This window comes from Strigops habroptila, chromosome 1, assembly GCF_004027225.2.
Source record: "Strigops habroptila isolate Jane chromosome 1, bStrHab1.2.pri, whole genome shotgun sequence".
NCBI lineage: Eukaryota > Metazoa > Chordata > Aves > Psittaciformes > Psittacidae > Strigops > Strigops habroptila.
In genome coordinates, this window is record NC_044277.2 from 70442289 (window position 1) to 70463042 (window position 20754).

At 44.3% G+C, this 20754-nt stretch overlaps 1 protein-coding gene across 11 annotated transcripts in view; it reads left to right on the plus strand.

Moving 5' to 3' along the window:
• The first annotated feature begins 9735 nt into the window (after positions 1-9735).
• The window catches only part of COBL (cordon-bleu WH2 repeat protein), a 158477-nt gene continuing 147458 nt past the window's right edge, over positions 9736-20754 (plus strand). For 8 of the 11 annotated variants that reach the window (XM_030498204.1, XM_030498213.1, XM_030498266.1 and 5 more), the window contains exon 1: positions 9933-10145. In XM_030498204.1, the coding sequence (XP_030354064.1) occupies positions 10102-10145 (44 nt within the window). In that variant the 5' untranslated portion in view covers positions 9933-10101. The other 3 variants (XM_030498289.1, XM_030498248.1, XM_030498231.1) reach the window with 3 other exon arrangements.

Here is a 20754-nt window from a genome sequence, read left to right on the forward strand (position 1 = left end):
TATGACATTAAGATTTCACAGAAGGGGAAGGTTATACCTATGCTGGGGTGACTGTGCTCTGCAGGCCTACCTGTTGTTTAAGGTACGCTGTGAGCTTGGCAACGGTTCAGCTGGGATTGGGCAAGCCGACAGAGAAGGGTTTCGGCAGCAGTGAGCCAAGGCTGTGGTGGGGAAGGGCATGGACACCCTCCATTTGCGGCGCACGCAAACATTTGCAGGCGGGAGTTGACCATGCTCCCTCATCAGGGCAGGACCTGAGGTTATCTATCTTCTGCATGTGCAAGAAGGAGGACTAGCACCGAGCACCCTAAGAAACCTCCACAGAAGCAATGACTCAGGCCACAGTGGTTGCCGCAAGACCCAGAGCTGGTTACTCTTGTGTGCACCTACCAGGCCTGACTCAAGCGGGCCCTTGCTTCATAATCACGGGGCTGTTATGGTGTATCAAATGCAAAGTACACATGGACAAGTGAAATGTCATTCTCTGACCTTTCCTTTTCTCTTGGAAGCTGTAGGTAGGTTTCAAAATATATTTTGAGTGAAAGGTTGCAAAGATTTCCATGTTTTGGTTCAGTAGTGGTCACTAATGTCAACTTTTGTGAAACTTAGATTTACCAGCCAGTGCTGTAAAAGCACCTCCATAGTTATTGCAGGCATTAATCAAATGCATTTTTGGAGGATTTACACCTTAATTCGTTATATTCCAGTTAAAGAAAAAGCTGTATGTACATCTGTGGGTTATTTTAATATTTCATCATATTATGAATAAGTATAAAAATTAAACAAACCAATGTATTCCTTTAAATCTCTATGGACACGTGCCTATTTCCTAAAAAGATTGTTGTCTATATTCTAGACCCTTTATGACTAGTAAGGCCTTTCTGTGATAGATAACTTGCATTAGGAGAAAAGACGGGTCCCTGCAGGACTATTGTTCTCCTCCCTTGTCATGCATCTGTGTTGAGAGAGGAGAAGGTGGAGAAAAGGCGGGGCTCTGGCTGGCAGCCTGCTCTGCTGGAAAAGAAAGAGAGTTGTGCCAGACACCAGCTGCTGCAGGGAGAGCCCCTGCCGTGAGGGCAGAGGAGGAATCAAGCATCAGTTTGCTTTCTGGGCTGTCCTTGAAGCCATGTGTCAGCGCACCACCTCGTGTAGCAAATCCACAGGAAGCTTTGTAATCTGGTTATTCTAGTCTGCGACCTGTGAATAGTAGGAAATGAGTCGTCTTTATAAATCAGAGGTGTTCCATATTTATTTTTCCAAACGAACTCTAAGGAGCTACTTTGTATTCCTAATGCCCTGAACCAGAGGTAATTTTCACACTGTACATTTTCTGGATACCTGTAGATGACTCACCTGAAGAAAAGGGAGTGTTTCATTTTAATTATGTCATAATTTATATCCCTCCCCTAGACCGAGATTGCAGGGTGAGGAGAGCTGGCAAGCCAGGAGAAGACAGAAAAATAAAAAGGTTCCAAAGGTTCATCAACAACCTCATGTCAGGTACAGTGCGTTTAAAGCACGTGTCAGACCTTCTACCTTCATGCTGTCCTTTAGGGGCCAGCAAACAGCAGGTTCCTGTGAAGATTCATGTAGCACCAGTACAAGTGGCTAGAGGTAGAATTAAGATGTAATCAACCTCACGTTCAAGAGAAAGAGGGGAGGAAATGAGAGAAGAAAGGTTGTGTAAAACACCCTGTCATTATTACCCATGTTTGCAAGTCATGTGAAAAATTAGGAATAACCAGTCGGAGCCAGTAGAAAACCTTTCATTAATATCAGTAGGCTTTGGATCAGGTGGTGGTGTTCTTCAGATAATCCATATTTCCTCCACCCCTCTTCACTGGCCAGTTTATCTAATCCCTTCCTTGTTAATTCAAGGAGAGTTTTTCTTTATTCTATTTATGTTTTGCTTACAGAAGCAGGGTGAGGAAGGTGACTGCAACCGTTTCTAAAGACAGAAGCATTACCCTGTCTTGTCTGCGTGACTGCATCTGTCCTATGACACCGTGGTGAACCAACTGTGTACTTCATCTCAGCCCGAGCTCTCCTGGATTAGTACCACTGGACATCTTTGGAAGACCTCCCTTCCTCTTTCTTTGCCATACGTAGCTAACCCATATCTTCTGGAAAAGAGCAACAGGATTGATCTCAAGGTACACTAGCAGAAAGAAAAGTCACTCATTGATATCAGGGTGTAAAGCTTTTTAAATATACGAAGGGAGAGTTAAGAAGCCTTTGCTGGCCTCAGAAGGGTGACGGGGAAGCCACTCTTGAACCACTGATCGTGTCATGACACGACAGTGGCTAGAAAAAGTTTGTTGTAGATGATGTCAATTCAAATATGCCTAGAAAGAATTCCTTAAGGTAAGTTACATCATTATTTACCTCCTCACACTTGTCACCTAGGTCCGAATTCTATATAAGGCTTTGTGTATGTCAGTCTTCAGACTTCATCTGCCTTATTCATATGCTCTTCTCACAATAGCATCCATTAACATTCTATTCTTCAAGGGTCTGAGTCTCAAATGAACATAACTCAGGGATTTCGGGTCCATGAGGTCTACATTTGGGGTGGGAATGAATAAAAGGAAGGCCTTTGGGAACGCATGTAGGAATTTAACAGTATGCAGCTATCCAGGTCCCTGTTCAGTTTACAGAGAATTGTAGAGATGATACGGTATGTCAAAGGGTCTTATTTTTTCTAGAGAATTAACAAATATAAGTGTAATATCAGTGAGTTTTCACATGCATGTAAATCTTTTTGTGCTTTGAGGTGTTGTTCAACTAAGGCAATCACAAATAATGTAACTCAATGGAAACAGCAGCAGCACCAAGCCTACTACTTTTTGCCTAAGTACATACGTATTTGTCTTTATCTGCAGTGTATTAATTTTGATTTAAATACAGAACCAAACCCTGTTTTCATTTATGTTGCTATCAATCAGGATTAACTTGAAAGATGCATCGTGTGATGCAACTGTGAAATGAGAATTACGTAACTATGAAATTCTACAAAATCTATGCTGTTACTTATCCATGCCGAAACTTGAAAATGCAACCTTGAGATACCACTACCTCCTGACCATGGAAACTTTCTAAATTTCAGTGAAAGACTACACTGAAAAAAAATCTATTTAAAAGTGGCAGAAGTTTAACTCAGTCTGTGAGCTAAAAGATAGTTGTGGACATTGTTAATAAAGCTTATCTCATACGTATTAAATATTTATAGAGAGGATTGTAAGTAGATATAATTCTTCTGATTATAGCTTGGCCATATTATATACATGAAAATAGAAATAGCCTTCTTGAAATAGAAACTCTGGTATTCAGTATTTAGTACAGACATAGCTCACTTGAGAATTGTTTTCTAAGGGCATTTGGTTACTGCAGGGACTAACTTACTTCAAGAGCAACTTCAGCAGTTAGTAGCTGAAGCCCCACATGAAAGCCAGTGTTTCAAAGGCAGCAGGCACTCCTCCCTGCCATTTCTTGCAGCACCATCCATGCATGCTGCAAGGAGAGCTGGGTATGATGCAGTTCCCAGAGAGCTGGGAGGAACAGGCTGGTTGCAACAGTGGAGCTACATGGTGTTGTGTGTGGCGTAAGGAAAACTGGGAACATGCCACGTCCATACCTTACAGAGAGAGAGCTTTCTGTTTTCTAAATTGCTGCACTATACCATGCACACAGCATCGCCTCTGCCGTCTCCTTGTCAGTCCTGCCTGGCGTTACAAAAACCTGCCCTGTCTGTACCCCATTGACTGGAAAAGCGTCATGCCAAAGTCAAGTGCTCTGCTATGGTTTCACTCCACTTCTAAATGAATTGTTTTCAGTTCTCAGAAAGTTATTTATGCAGAAGGCTCATTAAGTTTCCCTTTCTGCTAGTTCTACTGGGCTGAGCCGCCCAAGAGCTCTACTTCTCTTTCATGAAAATGCTGAAAGAGTGGGTAATTCTAAGCATAGTACAACTTATTTTCATTAGAGAAGGAGGTAAAAGGGGTTTTAGTGGTACCAGCATCTGGAAGGCAATGAGTCGCTTCTCTGAAATGCTACTTTGACAACCTCAGGCTCTCCTTGGCATGGCAAACAAAGAGCAAAAACCTCATAGTGAGGAATGGCTGTAGCTGGCTTTACCCAGCTCAGTACAATGATGGTACATTTACATAAATTAGCTAATGTTTTAATTCAAATTTCGTTTGTAAGCTGGTAGACTGCCCAAAGGCTCTTTTCTGTCATATAATGTGACATGGGCTTGAAGACTAGTTTTATATTTTCCCTGGATAATGGTGTTGTCTTCTCTGACACTGTTCTCAAATGAATATGACTTATGCAACTCTTCTGATTTTGGGAAGCATCTTACATTAGCATCTTGCCTAGGAAGGTTCTCACCACAGCTGAGACCAAGAACAAAAGTGCCAGGCCACTGGGTCTGTCCAGGTAAATATACTTTCACTAATGTCAGTTTAATTGCAGACTAGGCCTGGGGTTTCTAATCCTGAAAAAAAAGTTCACGTAAGAGGATTAGTAGAAAAGAGAGGAAATAGAAATCTACTTGTCAAAAATATATAGAAAAAATGGTAGTGAAAGCCAACAGACTTTGTCCCAAAAGCAAACTGTTGTGGGAAAAAAGAGGAAGAATAAGCATATAATCAATACACAACCTTTAAAAAAAAAATCCCCAAAGTTCTATGGTTCTTACATTCAAGACTGTGTCAGCATATTATAGAGGCATATCAGCTTCAGTCTAGGTTATGCTGATGTCTGCGATGTCCACTTTTAGCCACATTTAAAATAACCTAGTTTTAATTTCCTAATGGCTGTGTCATTCACAGAAATTCCTCTTATCCTATTCCATCCCGGTTTTAAGCCATTTCCCCATCTCTCTTCATGTACATCATGTTCCCCGCCCTGCATGTGTGCTTTGAAATGCTGTCTAAGGCAAAAGGACCCTCTCTTTCCATAAGATTTGTACCTGGCATGACAGTGCTCAATCTGCCCCGTGACGCCCGAGAGTCAGCGTTGGGCTGACGCTGCATCACATGCCTGCTCATCTCCGTGCTGCGCTGTCCCTCTCTCCACCTAGCCCCTTTCCAGACCACACCACGATTTGAAGGCAGGAGTCAAGCTAAACAGCATTTTCCAGGCAGAGGCTGGGAAAGAGTCTCCAGTTTTCTCCATCACACTCCAAATTTCTTTTTCTAGGCGTCTTAGGGCCAAATGCCCTCCTAACTCCTCACTGACTTCAGGAAGTTTCGGGAGACGAAAGATAAAATATCTGAAGGGAAATACCTTTCAAAATAGAACAGGTTGAGAGACAAGACAAAGAGCAGTACAAGCAGACAAGACAAAGCTTCAGTATTTCTACATATACAGGAGGTAATTACCTGATAACTCAGAAATAAAATGAACTGTCACATAAATTTACATAAACCTATATCTGTAACCACATGCTCTTTCAGATGGCTTCTTTGTCATGTTTTTGGATGATTGCTATCTTTTTTGGGTCTTTTCTTGGAAACCTCAACTGATATCACAGACTTCTTACAAATAAGTCTCTAAAACAGTACAGAAAGCTAAAGTCACTGTTCTAAAAAACCGAGGCTGCCCAGGGCAGGAACTGTCTTTGCTGTCTTCTAGATGCTGCACAAGTGCAGTTTGGCACTGAGTCACAAAGGAGGCTCCTCAGCACACCACCAGATGAGTAAGAGAAAAAAGAGGTGAACAAGAAACTTGTCCGTGATTTGCTATGTGACTACGGGCAGATTCAAGCACAGTATCTTTGTTCCCCCTTGACTCATCAAGTCACGGTGCCTTTCTGAAGCAAATTCAGCCTCTTCAGGGATATTTGATAATATTGTGTTAGTCTTGTATAGACCAGCAATGATGTGATGCTTGTTCAAACCCACTCATGGCTTTTATTTGTTATTTGGACATGTTCCTCTAAAATTGGTATCATTTGCTCACTTATTTCAGGTTCCTAATAAAAACAATAGGACCCATAGGGCCAAATCCCAAAACAACTTTCTGAATAAGGGGTGCTCAGGGACTCAAAGAAATGGTCTAGCAAGGCCTGAAATTCTCATTTCCCTTCTTCTATTTTTTTTTCTTTTTTTTTTTTTTTTCCCTGTGGATAGCAAAATAAAAATTTTGTGAGCTTGAGGCTACATACCTCCAACTGCTGTAATTACACAGCCAGGAATTTTGCAATTGTACAGTAAGTCAACTCTCTTACAGGGACTAATACTTCAGTTCCAATTTCTAGACTGCTTAGAATGGGAAAAGGATTTATGTGGTTAAAAATGTGTGTTTGCTATTAACTAAACCTAACCACAATAACTACTGTTCACAATCTTTTCCTGCTATTAATTCAGGTTTGTTACTTTTGCCTTGGTTTTTAAGCTCAAACCTGGTTTCCAATTCTAGGACAGTCCTCAAACAGTTAAACTGTGGGAAGAGACACGTGCTAGACTAGAGAGAAGGCTTGGTTAACCAGTGCATGTTAGTTAATGATGAGCTATTTATTTGTTTTTTCAACATTAGAAAAAAATTCTTTGGTATTAGACTTGTCTTACTAGATTCCTTACGTGTTCAATTAAGTTTATACTATAAACTCAAATACATGAAACATTGCAGGCCAGTTTTTGCAGAAGAAAAATGTAGCCTTTAAGGTTCTATTCAGTAATACTACGAGCAGTGAAGATGAGGAAAAACAGGAATAATGTTTTGAAGACTGTGTAAGAGCAGAAATGTGAAATTGCACTGGTGATTTTTTTTTTTTACTTTTAAAGACCTAAACTATTTTAGAGCAAGGATTTTGTCATCTAATTGACTTAGTTTTCTTAGGAAATATATTGAGGAGGCTCATCTAAATGGAGACTAATCTACACAGGCAGGAAAAGGATGAAAGCAGCCCAAGGGAGCTGAACATAGTCTCACAGACATTTTATGAGACTGGCAAATACCCATGGAGCCCCTCTCCAAACTAATGCCATTTGCCTAAAAAAAGAGCACAGCACCCCAATTGTAGGGATTACAATGCACGCAAGAAATGCCCCCTTTGCCCTTTTTTGGGGAGCTGGGCCTGGCACCAAGGAGCTTGGAGAAAGGCAGATTCCTGTGCTGAATCTCAGTGTGCTCCCTGCATTTCATCCGGCTATTTCATCAGCTAAATGGAACTGAAAAACTGGGGCCATGGGCAGTCAGTGCTGCTGGCACTCTGGACACGTATAAGATCATTATTTCAGTGATTAATAGTCTTTCACTCTTCTGCTGTGCTATATAAAAACGGAACATAATAAGCAAATACCATTTTGCTGTTTTGTGCTTTACACCTCTGCTCAGGTGTGTCACTGTAAGCAGAAGTTACAGCTGAGGCAAGGGAAGTTTTTTCAGGTTCTTGAAATATCCGGAGAGTGTAGTTTGCTAATGATGCGGACAGGGGAAGGTTTGGGGGTTTCCATAGAGGTTTTGTGCCCGTGCACTTTTAGTATCTATTCTAAGATAGGGAAGAGTTCATTTAGATTGAGGTGAGATGAAAAATGACTGATGAACAGAGCCATGAAATCAAGCTCCCATGATCTAACAGATCACCATTCATTCCTGGAGCTATGGTAACTGACAGCATGCAGTGTCTGAACTAATCCGCTTGCAAAATGATGTAAGCTAGCCTATTTATTTTCATGAGGACACAAATTAGGAACATGCATGTGGCTCATTAATGTGGCATGTGGCTCAGATAACCAGGGTAATTACTAAACTGTGGCAACTCGGCCAACTTTTACCCATGGTAACACAGAAATTAGAGATCAATGTTTTGCTTCTGCAAATTTGTGTATTTGTTTCTCTACATACACCTAGGACAGCCAGCTGTCTCTTGCCCTTCAGTGTCTGTACATCTCAGGGATGGAGAGGAAGGAATTGAAAGCAGCATTCTTAACTCTGCCAAGGAGATGGGAATTAAGGGGATACCTCAGGTTGTCAAAGTGAGAGATGACAAAATTACAGATGACTGTATGACAATAAGCGTGCTGTAACATGTTGGGGTAAATGCATGGAAATAAATACTTTTATTATACTACATAAGCTTTGGTACAAGACAAACATGGGCATTTACAGTAACCTTCCATTCATGTAGTATAGAAAAGGTGAATGCATCCTTTTCCTTTCTGTTACTGGCAAATTAATCCGATGTCTGAATGTTTCAAAATACTTACAATCTGCCTGCGATGGGAGCTCCCTGCAGACAGCTACACCATCACTCACATGCAGCTTCTGACCCAGTTTTGCCAACTCTTGCTTGCTGAGGAAGAAACACTCACTTTTGGAGCCAGAGCAGCTGCTTGCATTTACTGTGGTCACTGAGCTAGGCAAGACAGTTTCCAATGGGCAGAATATGCAAAGATATGTGCTCAAGGCTGAGGGGAAGGAAGGGCTTGAGGAAAGGCGTGATGAAGAAAGACTGAGAGAACTGGGCTTGTTCAGCCTGCTGAAGAGAAGGCTCCGGGGAGACCTCATAGCAGCCTTCCAGTACCTAAAGGGGGCCTACAAGAAATTTGGAGAGGCACGTAGAGACAAGGGGAAACGGCTTTAAATTGCAAGAGGGTAGATTTAGATTAGATATAAGGAAGAAATTCTTTACTATGAGGGTGGTGTCATTGGAACAGGCTGCCCAGAGAAGCTGTGGCTGCCCCATCCCTGGCAGTGTTCGAGGCCAGGTTGGACGGGGCTTTGAGCAACCTGGTCTAGTGGAAGGTGTCCCTGCCCATGGCAGGAAGTTGGAACTAGATGATCTTTAAGGTCCCTTCCAATCCGAACTTCTGTGATTAAGCAGAACCTGTGGGACTGTCGCCAAGGCAGATGAGTGAAAAGGCAGGTCAGGCACCACCTCCCCTTCCCCTCGCAGCCCCTCACCTCTGTTTCTCACCATCACTTTACTCAGCCTGCTTGCTTGTATCTCCCAGTGCCCATGATAGCTGGCAGCCTGACCCCTCTGCCATCTCTGCCATCATCCTCCCACAATGGCCGGGAAAGCAAGGCGAAGCAAACGGAGAGGGCTTGAGGCGAGCAGAGAAACTCCTGAAACGCCCAAGAGAGCCGGGGATCCCAACGCTGGGCACAGCGGGCAGCACGCACATGCTGCAGTAACACAAGCCAGGCTCCTGCCTCCAGCCGGGTTCTCCTTTCGCACACAACAGTTGCTCCCCTGGGGAAGAGGCGTGGGGGGAACGTTTCTGAAACAGCACCCCGAGAGTTCAGTGTGCTGTGAAGGCCGTGCCGGTGGGGCTTCGCACCGCTCGGGCTGAGCCCTGCCCGGGGTGCGAGGCTGCGGGTGCAGCGGGTGAAACACGCCGGAGAGGCCTGCCCTGCAGCCCCTCTCTCGATCAAAGCCACTGCTAATGGTAAAAAAGTTGTTTGTGCCACCTCAGAGAAAAGAGAAATATCTGTGAGAATAAAAGTAACGAGAACTGAGCCGCAGGTGGCGAGACCAGGGGCTGGGCAGCGCTCGGGAAAAGCCTCCGTTCGCCGCGGGGCTCTGCCTCGGGCAAGCTCTGGTTTGCCCAAGTTCATAGCGAAAGGGGTGTAGGAGGTTTTGGTGCGGGCGCTGCGCTCCGTCGAGTCCCAGTCCTGCAGGTTTCCTATCTCCTCCCTCTCTCCCGCTGTAGCGGGGTCGGCCCGGCCGCTTACATGGAAACGGGCTGGCAGCAACCACCCTCCCCCGCCCGCCTCCGGAGCGCTGCCCGCCCCGCCGCTGACCCCAGCCCGGGCAGCCCCCTCCTCGGCGTACGGAGCCGAGCCCTCAGCGCCCGCGGCGCGCCGTTCCTTCGCTGCCGGCCCGGTAAGGTGGGCGGGCGTGGGGCCGCCGTGTGCCGCCTGGGCAGGGCATTCCATCCCCGCCCGCGGGAGCGGTGGGTGGTGGCGCCCCGGGCAGTGCCGCCCGGCGGCGGGGCGGGGAGCGGGGCCGGGCGGAGGCGAGGCCGGCGCTTACTCCTCTCCTCTTCTCTCTTCTCTCCCTCTGGATCCCCCCGCCGCCGACCTTCGCCGCTGTCCCGCTGCCGGCCCGGCCCGTCTCGTCCTTTCAGAAGTGGCGAGGGGGGCCCAGCCATGGAGACCCTTGTGCGCCCCGGGGCCTGCAAGCCTCCCACTGGGTAAGCCCCGGGCCGGACCGGACCGGCCGCCGCTCGCCTCCGCCGGCAGGAGCGGCTCCGGACGGCGACAGCGGCCGTGCTGGCCGGCGGGCTGCGGTGCCGTGCCTTCCCTGCCTCCCTCCGCAGCCGGCGCGCAGGTGTCGACCCCGCCGTGCTGAGCACTGCCCAGGGTGGCGGCCGGTAGGGGAGAGGGGACACAGCCGGGGAGCGGGGCGGGCGGCGGCAGGCTGAGCCGGGCTGCAGGAGGTGGAAAAGCGGCTGCTTCGTCTTTCCGTTTTGCAAGGGGCACCCCGACCCCTCTGCCCCTCCGCCTGCAAGACCGGGGCGGCTGGAGAGCGGTGTTTGCTTTGCTTCGCTTTGCTTTGGGGGTCATTTCTTGCAGCGGGCTGTGGGGCTGGCCAGGCGCGCCCCGGCGCTGAGGCGGGCTGGCCGCTGCCGCCTGCACCCCCCGGCACGGGCCGCCGCGGTTCGGAGCCGCGGCCGAGGCCGGCGGAGCGGGAGGGTCTCGGGGCGGGTGCACCCGGTCCGGCGGAGGGACCCGGGGCCGCAGGGGTCGGTGCTGCCGCCGGCCTGGGTGCCACCGCGCAGCCGCCACAAGCCTCTGAAAGGGTTATTCAGCCGTCCCGGCCGCGGGTCCCCGCTGCCCGGCCGCAGGGCCTTGGCGGCGGAAGGAGGGCAAAGCGCTGCCGGCCTCGGGTGAAAAGTGCCCCAGATTGTCGGAGGTTGCTGGGGTTGGGCGGCTGCCGGTGCCCCCCGCCTTCGGTGTCAGGCAGCGGTCTCGCAGGAGTAGGGCTAAATAGCAGTCAGTCCTAGAGTAACTCACAGGTGGATTTGGGTTTTTGTCAAGGGAGGAGGCAAATGCAGAACACGCCAGCAGTGAATTTATTAGTCTGTTAATTAAGGGACGAGAGAAGCAGTAGCAAGATGAAGTCCTAAGTGATCTCTTTTGTCAGAGGAGGAGCTGGGCAAGTTTTAAGAGCTCTGCTGCCTGCTCGGTGCAATTTACTGCTCTACTTCACACTGCCTGTGCGGGCTGAAAAAGGCTGTGATTGCTTCGGCAGCTTTTATGTTTTTACTTCTAATGTTTATACTCTAAATTCATTTTCAGCTAAGTAGAAAACAGCTTTAAAGTATGTTATGATGGGCTACCAGGGTTTTGTTAGGTTTAATTTTCTTAGTTTCTGTGTTAGATAGAGAGTCTTGTACTGCCTAACTAGGAAAGTAGAACAGGGAGCACTGCGTGAAGGAATTATGTTGTTGCTAGTGCTCTACTAATAAAACCGTATGTGTGCAACATTTCTTTGGCTTGCAGAGCATGACATAACTTGCTGCTCTTTTTGTAAATAAAATGGTTAACTCCAGTTAAAAATCAGCCTGATCATGACCTTCTATGCTCACCTTCTGTGAAAAGCACTAGATACAATGCGCCTCCTCTCACTGTGTTTAGTTAGTGGAATAGTACATCTGCTTTCTAAAATCCCAGTGAAGAGGAGATCTAGGATGCCAATTTGCATGTGTGCTTTGAAGAGCAGCAATTATTTCTCAGATGCAATGCTGATTAACAATTTGCATCGATTGCTAGGTATCTAAAGATTGATTGAAGAGTTTAAATTTCCAATGAGAAGGCATGTTGTCAGTGCACCTCGGAGATGAGCGCTGGTGTCTGAGGACGTTTCTGAACAAAATTCCTGAATCCTGCATAGCCAGTTTCAACTGTGTAAACCCGTTTGTGGCCAGATTCTGATATCACATATGTGATCAGAAATTACAGTAACTGCATTAACTTCAGTCAGATCTATCCTGACATGGCTCAAGGAGGCGAATCCAGCCCTAAGGTGAAGATGTGCTTGCAATATTGTGTAGCAAAGCGTGTGGGTGCTAATCCGCTTCTCTGGAAGCTGATGACAACGCCATCATGTGCACCAGCGGGGACTTCCCGCCTGTTTTGTCTGAGCTGGTTTCTGCCTTTAAATACTGCATGTTGCCTATTTTTGCAAGTCACAGGTTCCCGGCCTAGATGTGTCAGTGCTGTTAGCAGTGGGCTTCACATAACGGTTCGTAGTTCCCCAGGTTGCTAACATCCATACTGGAAATGGGTGGATGTTTGGTCCCTAATCAGGTTTTACTCGCTCAATGAGGAAATCGGCTAGGGCCAGGGAAGTGCTGCTAGAGGAGAGCTTCGTCTGTCCTTGTTGGTTCCCGTATGAATCCAGACATGAGCTACGTCTATGGAGCGTGCCGGCGAACGCTGGCATTTAAGGCTGCTGTGGCAGAAATACCTTCCTTTCATGGCAGAAGAAATGCTATGCACATTTCCAGCTTATTGATTGGGTTATCTTGCAGTTATGAAAGGGAGGTTAAAATGACTGCAATTTCACAATTTTTAACAAAATTTAGGCAGAGCTGTTTTGTTTCTGAGTAACTCATTAACTGCAACATTATGACTTTCCCTGTTAAACAGTGAACGAATTTAATGTGTTGTTTGGTACAGGGTACAGCAGCTCTGCTGTGTGCTTTACGCAGATAAATTGACTATGTGTGTTTCATGATGTGGCTGCTTGAGAATTGCATTTAAAAGTAAGATACTGTGGTGGGTTTTCTTGGTTTTAAATGGCAAAGGAAAACTGCAGTTTTTACTGGTGTCGCAGGGCTTTTCCCATTTCTCAGCACCAAGAATTTTATTACTACTAATTGCTAGGCATGAGTTTTCTAAAGCTTTATGAAGTCCACAGTACTTTATTTAATCAACATTTATTTTGGCTTACGAAGGTGAGTTTAAGACAATCAGTAGAAGCAGCAGCAGCAGGAATTAGGATTTATTCTGTGATCATGAAACGGGTGCTAGAAGAGAGAAATACACTTGTTTAAAATTTGCTACCTTGGTGTCTGCATCTGCTCTTACTTCATTAGGGAAAGCAGAGATAGGCTTCTCTGGGTGTTTTGATTGGTGATTTTTTTGACCATGACATGGGAAAACAGGCATACATTGGTCATAAGTGGCATAGCAGGCCCAAGCCTAAAATGCGGACTTGAAGGATCAGTTCTGTTCTGCTCTCTTAGGAACCTCACAAAGTGAAGAGCATCTTCCCCTGTAGCTGAAAGCATCTCCCATCTCCCATGGGAACTAGCCTTAGGTTGTGGGTCCTTCTTCATGCTTTAAGTCTGAGCGCAGAAGAGCTTCCTATGGGGGTGATGAGACACTGGAACAGGTTGCCCAGAGAAGCTGTGGATGCCCCATCCCCGAAAGTGTTAAGGCCAGGTTGGACGGGGCTTAGAGCAACCTGGTCTAGTGGAAGGTGTCCCTGCCCACGGCAGGGGGTTGGTACTGGATGATCTTTAAGGTCTCTACCAACCCAAACTGTTCCATGGTTCCTCTGAGGTCTGGCAAATGTGGGGAAAGCCTGTATGTTAAACAAGATGTAAGAGTGCTTTTTTTAAGTAGAACCTTTATTTTCTGTGCTTTAACTCCTTGTGTATCTCTCAGGGCCTTATAATACTAACAAAGACAGGCACACGTTAACACACCTGCTTTGGAGGGACTTATTGTGGGATTGAAGTGGCCCTGGAAGTCAGATAAAGGCTGTGAAATGTCAGTAATGTTTACATGCAGAACCGAGAAAAGCAAACCCGAAGGTACAGAGCAAGTCGCGCATCTCAACTTGTTGAAACCTTTCCAATTCTTTTATGCCCACTCTGCATAGTTAAGTGGGCTACTTTGTGAAACTGCACATCCAACTCCAAAAAAAAAAAAAAGAAAAAGATTTCTTTTATTGTGCTTGTGCTCAGGGTATTATTTGTAAACCTTGTCTGGAAAAGCCTGGCAGGCAAAGTTCCCTGCAGAACATCTATGTGAACACTGTAACAGTGGTTACACCATACTGTATCTCACCTTCAGTTGTTACAAGATTTAGGGTACAAAGAAACAATTATGTAATTAATTTTTTAAATAAAAATTGGGAAAGTGAGCTATCCGCATACGTTTCCTCTGTTTTGTATTAATATGAGATTTCTGTGCAAGGTGCAGAGTACTGGCTGGCAAAGGGCTGCAGTTAAAAATGGAGAGTAGCAGTGTAGTACTGGCTTTGAAGATTGCTGCTTTGGCTGGTTTCAAGGTTGGTGCTTGTGCTTTTGGCATTATCCTTCATGTTGTGTCCCTGTTGGTATGTGCACTGCTCCCGCAGAATTCAGACAACGCTTCTTATGTGTACACCTGAGACAAGGAGCTTGTCTGTAATGCGTTTTTCTGGCATACCTGTCTTCCTCTCACAGGTAGTTTCGGTCTAGAGTAGTTCTTTCTGTGTCAGTGGAGATACATCACATTAAATTAAACTCTGGTAATGGTGCAGAAGAATTGTGCATGCTTTTGCGTAAAATGAAACAAGGCCGTTTTTACTGTTTTGCACCTCTGTGGATATAACTGTTGGGCTGGAAGACATCTGTATTTTCAGTCATGACTAATATCTCAGGATTGCTGAAGATAAGCAAGCTAATTGTAAGAATAAGCTAAATGGTGAGCTAAAACACAGTGCAGTCCAGTCCTGACAGCTGTTCTTTCTGAATTCCAGTGTCCCATTTCTCCTGTCTTTCTTTTCCCTTTTTTTCTTTTTAATTTCTTTCAGCAATCTGTTAGTTTTGTACTAGAGTAGAGGATGAAATAGATGGCCTCTTAAAGTCTCCTCCATTTCTGGGCTGTCTAGAATATTCAGGATTTGTTTTCACACACACATACCCCCACACCCCCAATCGTGTCTCTCTTATTATTTTCTTTCCTGTGGATATCTTTTGTAATTTTTCATCTTGTTCTTCTATGCCACTCCTGCCAGTGTTAGATTAAATTGAACCTTCTCTTCCCTGCTGTCGCCCGTCTTGTTTGGTCTTTCCCTTGTAATTCCAGATTCATTTTTCTGCAGGTTTTGCTCCTGTAAGTTTACATCTTGGTTAAATTGCTTGTCTTGATGAAAGCACTTTGCTGCGCTGCTGAAGGTAGCATGATGTTTTGATGGGACAGATATTATTTACCACCCCATCTGGGCAAGCTGCACTGATTATGGTGAATTTCAGGATGTTGCACTAGATAAAGGTGGAGAGAGAGGGGTTTAGTTACAACTTAAAGCACTCTCACGTTTAGGTGATGGTGACCATTAAGGAAAAACAGCTACTGAAATACCTATTTTGAAGTCAGTTCACTAAACACATGGCTGCTTTGTGTGTAGTTTAATCTTACTAGGGAAGCGGTATATTGCTTTTTGTGGAGTAATTCAGATCACAGCGCATGATTATAGCCAGAATGAAGGGATTTTTCTTTTTGCCTTCTAAGGAATGAGAGTTTTCTTGAATACATGTATTTATCCTTAGACATCTATGGTATTGTAAATGCTTAAAGACTCCTGTTGTCATAGACTTGAATTATCCTGTTGTCACAGACGTGAATTTTCTTAAAAGCATTTGTGAAGGCTTCCTAACAATATTCTTTTGGGTTAAAGAGTTGCGTGTGGGAGACTCCATTTTATTTATACAGGCAAAAATGTGAACACATTTGCATGACGTGCTCCAAAAGCAGCCAGGAGGCCTGTGGCAGAGTTAGGGAAGTACCTCACTTCTCCTGAATCGCAATTCAGTGCCTTAACAAGTATTCCGCTGTGTCCGGCCTTTAGCTACTCTCTTAGCATCAGCAAACACTTGATTTTCTGGCAAGCACAGCGTTCTGTATACTGCAGCTTTTTGTGTTGCTCTGGCATTGTGATTTCCATGAAAATTGACAGCTTTCACACTTTAATGCTGCTTCTAAGAGATTTAGGGGTCTTTAAAAAATTATTTTTCCATAGCATGTTAAGCCAGCTCCTCTATTAGAAGCTGGGAATGGGAAGAGACTTAAAATCTGTGTTTCCAGTTAAAATTATGATTTAAGGATCTTTTAAAAGTAGCTGCATTTCCAGCTGATGGAAATTACAAACCTTATTAACATATTAATCCTCTTACTGTATAGAGTGTTTCCAGAGCTGTTAGTTGCCCAGTGAGCCAGGCTGCTTATCATTAAATAAGCGATGCTGGGAATAGTGTATTGTTGTCATAGTTTCAGCATGAGAGTGTCAGCGATGAGCCACGGACTTAACCCATGCCAAGGGGTGAGTCACAGAGATTGCGTGGCAGGGCCGCGCTGCGATGGCAGTGACACACAGGGTCTCCTACCTGCTGTAGTCCTCTTGCACCACAAATGTTGTCTTTTTGGTTTCATCAACCCCCCAGCTAATGAGGTGCCTAAGATGCTGTGCATTTGTGCAGAGTAGTTGTCGTAATTAGAGAAATGGGAAAGAAAATGGATTGAGAATGTAATTTCTATGTTCCTTGGCTCTTACTAGAGCTTAAAGATTGAGAGTATCTGTGGGACAGAAAAATTAACTTCTTACTGCTGACCCTATAAATTCAACCTGATATCTGCATGTTAAGCTGTGTTTTGTGTGTTCCTCAGATGTGTTGTATGAAAGAGAGTTGGCAGTCTCCGCTGACAGTTTCAGTGGTGAAATGTGAGTTATAAAGCTTTCTTTGGTAGTCAAAAAAAATAGAACCTGGTATACAATTTCCTGTTTAAAGTAGTGAGCATCATTAAGGCAGGTAGGAAAGCTGCAGATGAATTGAGAACTTGATGTAGGCTGGGCCAGAGGTGCTTGCAAAGGTGCAGTAGGTGGACTGTAGTTTTGGGTTCAGTTCTGTGTTCTCCACTGTCTTATTTTTTATTAAAGGTGATTGACCTGTGCATAAGTTTTAAGGTTGATCTGTGAGTTTCTCTGCTTCTCTCTCTGAGTTACGGTGGTGTATGCAAAGTGGAACAGCTCTGTAGGCATGATGGAGAATCCTTTACCTGAGTAATCGGCAGCCAGGTAATTAGGGAGCTTGCTTACAGAAAACCCACAATCAAGGACCTGCTTGGCACAGGAAGGGCTGAGGATTAAATCTGCAGTAGCTTTTACTACACTGAATTGCGAGGACCACCCAGCAGCCTGGAGTCCTCCTTTTTCCTTCAAGCAAGAAGCTGGCGTGGAGCTTGAGTGAGAAAATTACATTTTATATTATCAGTGCTCTAAATATAGCCGTACTGCAAGGTTCAACATCAAGTACCAATCCAGAAGTACTTAATCAGATAAGTGTTACTTTATGTTTTCACCAAGGGTGACCAACAAGCAGTACAATTCTCTGTTTGCCGTACCTGTTTTCCTTGCTGTGTTGTTGGGTTTTATTTGTATAAATGTATGTTGATCTGATCCGACTGTTATTGACATTTTATTGGGAAGTCGAGCCAGAAAGGTAGAACTCTGTTGATTTTCAGTAATTGAGGGTTAATGCCTTATATTTATTTTCCCAGACCACACAAATACATAGAGATTTAAAATGGGTAACACTGATGGTTGATGAGATGCTTTCTGAATTTCCAGATGTTATTTTAATAAACATATGCGCTGCCATTCATAGTAAGACCTCTTTATATTAATACGTTCCGTTAATATTTTTTCAATGGTTTAATTAGACTAGGGAACAACAACAAAATTCAAGGGCCTGGGTACAAATGCATCATAGATCAGCTGTCACCATCTCCCAGCTGTGACAGTTGTTCCTGGTAATCTGCTGGTCCTCTTTCCTTTGAAAAGGGAAAAGGCAGTTTGTTTTTTGGGGAGTGAGATTTCTCCTTGATACTTCTGTTACGTGGTGTCAGGAGATGATGTGATGGTGACGTGAGCAGGAGTTTGTCCTCCCAGGTTGTGTGAAGGTCCTTGTGCTGCTGTGTACGTAAGATCCACGAGATGCAGAATCAGCTCGGTCAAAACTGACTTCTCCGAGGACACAAGAGGAAAGCTGCAAAGAGCTCTGGTTTAGATTATCTAAAACTTGCCTCTTCCTTCCCGCCCCACACATCCTGCAGTGGGCATTCTCCTGTGTTCATCCTGGAGGTCTCTTGGGAGCTATGGCAGCAGCTTTCTAATGCAGAGATAATAATGAATTCTGTGCAAGATCATTTAAAATATTCCTCTACCTTTTATTTCCATTGTGTAGTTATGTTGAGTTACAATAGCCATGATTTTTCCTGCTTTAGCACGTTCCAAAAAGATAAATAAAAACTCCAAGTTATTTTATAATAAAACATTATTTTTCTCTTTCTTATTTCTGTGCTTAAATGGCTTTTCTTTCTGCATTTTTCTTTTTGTTTGAGGTCAGAGTATGGCATATGCAGCAAAAATACCACCTAGGTAGATATATCAAGAATGGCATGTCTGATCTTACTGTGAACAAGACATGTATTTTCCCTTCTGTTTTTGTCTGAGCGTGCCACAAGGGTTTGTCTCCAAAATCAGTGAAGAATTTCAGCCAAATTTGAAGAAAAAACCTGTTTTCTGTGCTTTTCTTCGATCTCTCTCGTGGCAGTGCTTTATTTCTGAACAACACAGCAGTGGTTCTGGGTGCTGAAGAGGGAATGTCTTGGTGTGAATCCAGATGCCTTGTCTTTTTTTTTGAGTAACTTTTCATGGTACTTGGTACCAAGCCTACACTTTCATGGATACCAGATAAATAATTCCTGGGTTCCCTGGGGGTACAGCTCATGTTTCAGTGTCAGCACAGCTTTCTCTGCTCTAGCAGGACTTGTTGCTCGCAGTCGCTGCTCCGTCTGCTCTGGTCAGTCTCTGCTAGAACATGGCTTTCTGCTTGGGAAGGAGACCAGCCTTTGGCTTCTGCTGTGATTAAAATCTTGCTACTGTGACACCTTCAGGTGCTCCAAAGACTGGCTGTACCAATTCATTAAACAACAACTACAAATAGGTCAGATCATGTTGCTAAACTGCTGGTGTTGTAATTAATACAATTATTTATTTTGTTTGCTTTTAATTACCTCTGTTTCTTTGCCTGTGTTGAACTGGAAAGTCACTTGTTAATCTCATAGCAACACAGAGCAGCATTGCATGCTAATATAGTGTTACGACATCAGATGTGCATAACCTTCTGCTTTTGGAGACACAGTCTTTTTACTGTCTTGTTTTATGGCTCCTTAAGGTCTGTTGTGCAGCTTTATTCCCTGGGTGGTGCCTTGTCTGGAGAGGGACAAACTGGGACCAGTTTCTGTCCTCGGTTAGTCCCAAACCCTGCCTGTACCCAGGGATGCTGCAGATCCTCCAGCGCTGGGCTGTGTGTTCTAGTGGAATTGCCTGAGGTCAGTCTGGCACAGGGACACTGGGGAGGAACCGGCATGTGCTGAGACATCATCCTCAAACTCCATCAGGGCTTCTATAAACTAGAAGATATTTTTACTCCCTTTCTTACATTACTAAGTCGAGGATTGCTATCTTCAGATCAAATCTGTTATTCCTGAATATAATACGTTAATGCAGAATTAGTTTCTTCTTAGCAAACCTGGCTTTTCCATTGTTAGACAAACACAGATGTATCTGTGTGTGATATATAGATCCAGAATCAAACTTAAAATGAAAGAAAAAAAGACAACAGTTACGCCTCACCTTCTGTGGGTAATTACAGAACAGTATTTTATCTTAAATTTGGAGATTTGTGGATTTTCCAAATTACTGTGTGTTTAGGAGGAGGATAAAAAGTTATACTTTATACAGTTTTAATAATAAATGTAATTGGCTTCTTTTGTCCCTTCATTTGAAGTCCTGCAGATTGTACCATCTTCGTAAAACTATCTAGAAAGAGACTATGTAAGCTCAGTCTTAGAAGTATATGTTGATGATTAAACTATTTCATGACAAAAGTAAAGTTGCTCTTCTTCCTGACTTCTAAACAAATACAGTTAATGATATTCCCCTTCCAACTCATGCATTTGTAAGAAAGGGTTTGTAAGAAAAAAGAGAATACCTTCCTGAAAGAGCAGTTATTCTGCAACTAGCATTTACCCAGTTTTCAACCTCAAAGGTATCAGAAAACATTAATCTTCTAAAGAACATTGATTATACTTCTGGTGAAGAATTTTTTCTGAAGAAGACAAATTGTGAATTTTGGAAATAATCAAACATCAGTGGATTTAAGCTGTTATTTATTTGCTTTTAATAGTTCTATTTTGCAGTTGATGATAATTGTCTCAGTGGGTTTTAGTACTTGATGCTGGGATCAAAATACAAGGTCTTCCCTCTCCTGGCTCAGCTGTGTTTCTTTCCATGTTTTCTTTTAAGGTTTATTTTCCTCCAGCCTCGTATAAGGCAAACCAGGGATTTAAATTTTTCTTTTCTTTCTTTCTTTTTTATTTTTATTTTTTTTTGAAAAGGCTGTTAGTGTAGTATTATACAGAATGACTAGTAGGGACTGGGCATACTCAGTCTGTCTGTTCCCATGGTTTACTGGACTCTTTTGGGGCAGAGACGGAGAGTCTGCTTACATTTGCCAGAGAGTGAAGAGCAGCAAAAGCACTGGTTAATTGTTTAATGCAATGTTGGAAATGGGGCTTTGGTCAGCTGCTCAGAAGCAGCTTGAATTTATATGACCCGTTTAGCATGGAGGAGAGCGGGCATAGCTATGCTCCCGTTCCCTTAATATTCAGCTGTCAAGCCAAAAGGCCCATGGGCTTTGTATTTGTTGTGCTTCACTTGCCAGGCTGAGGTGTGCAACTCCC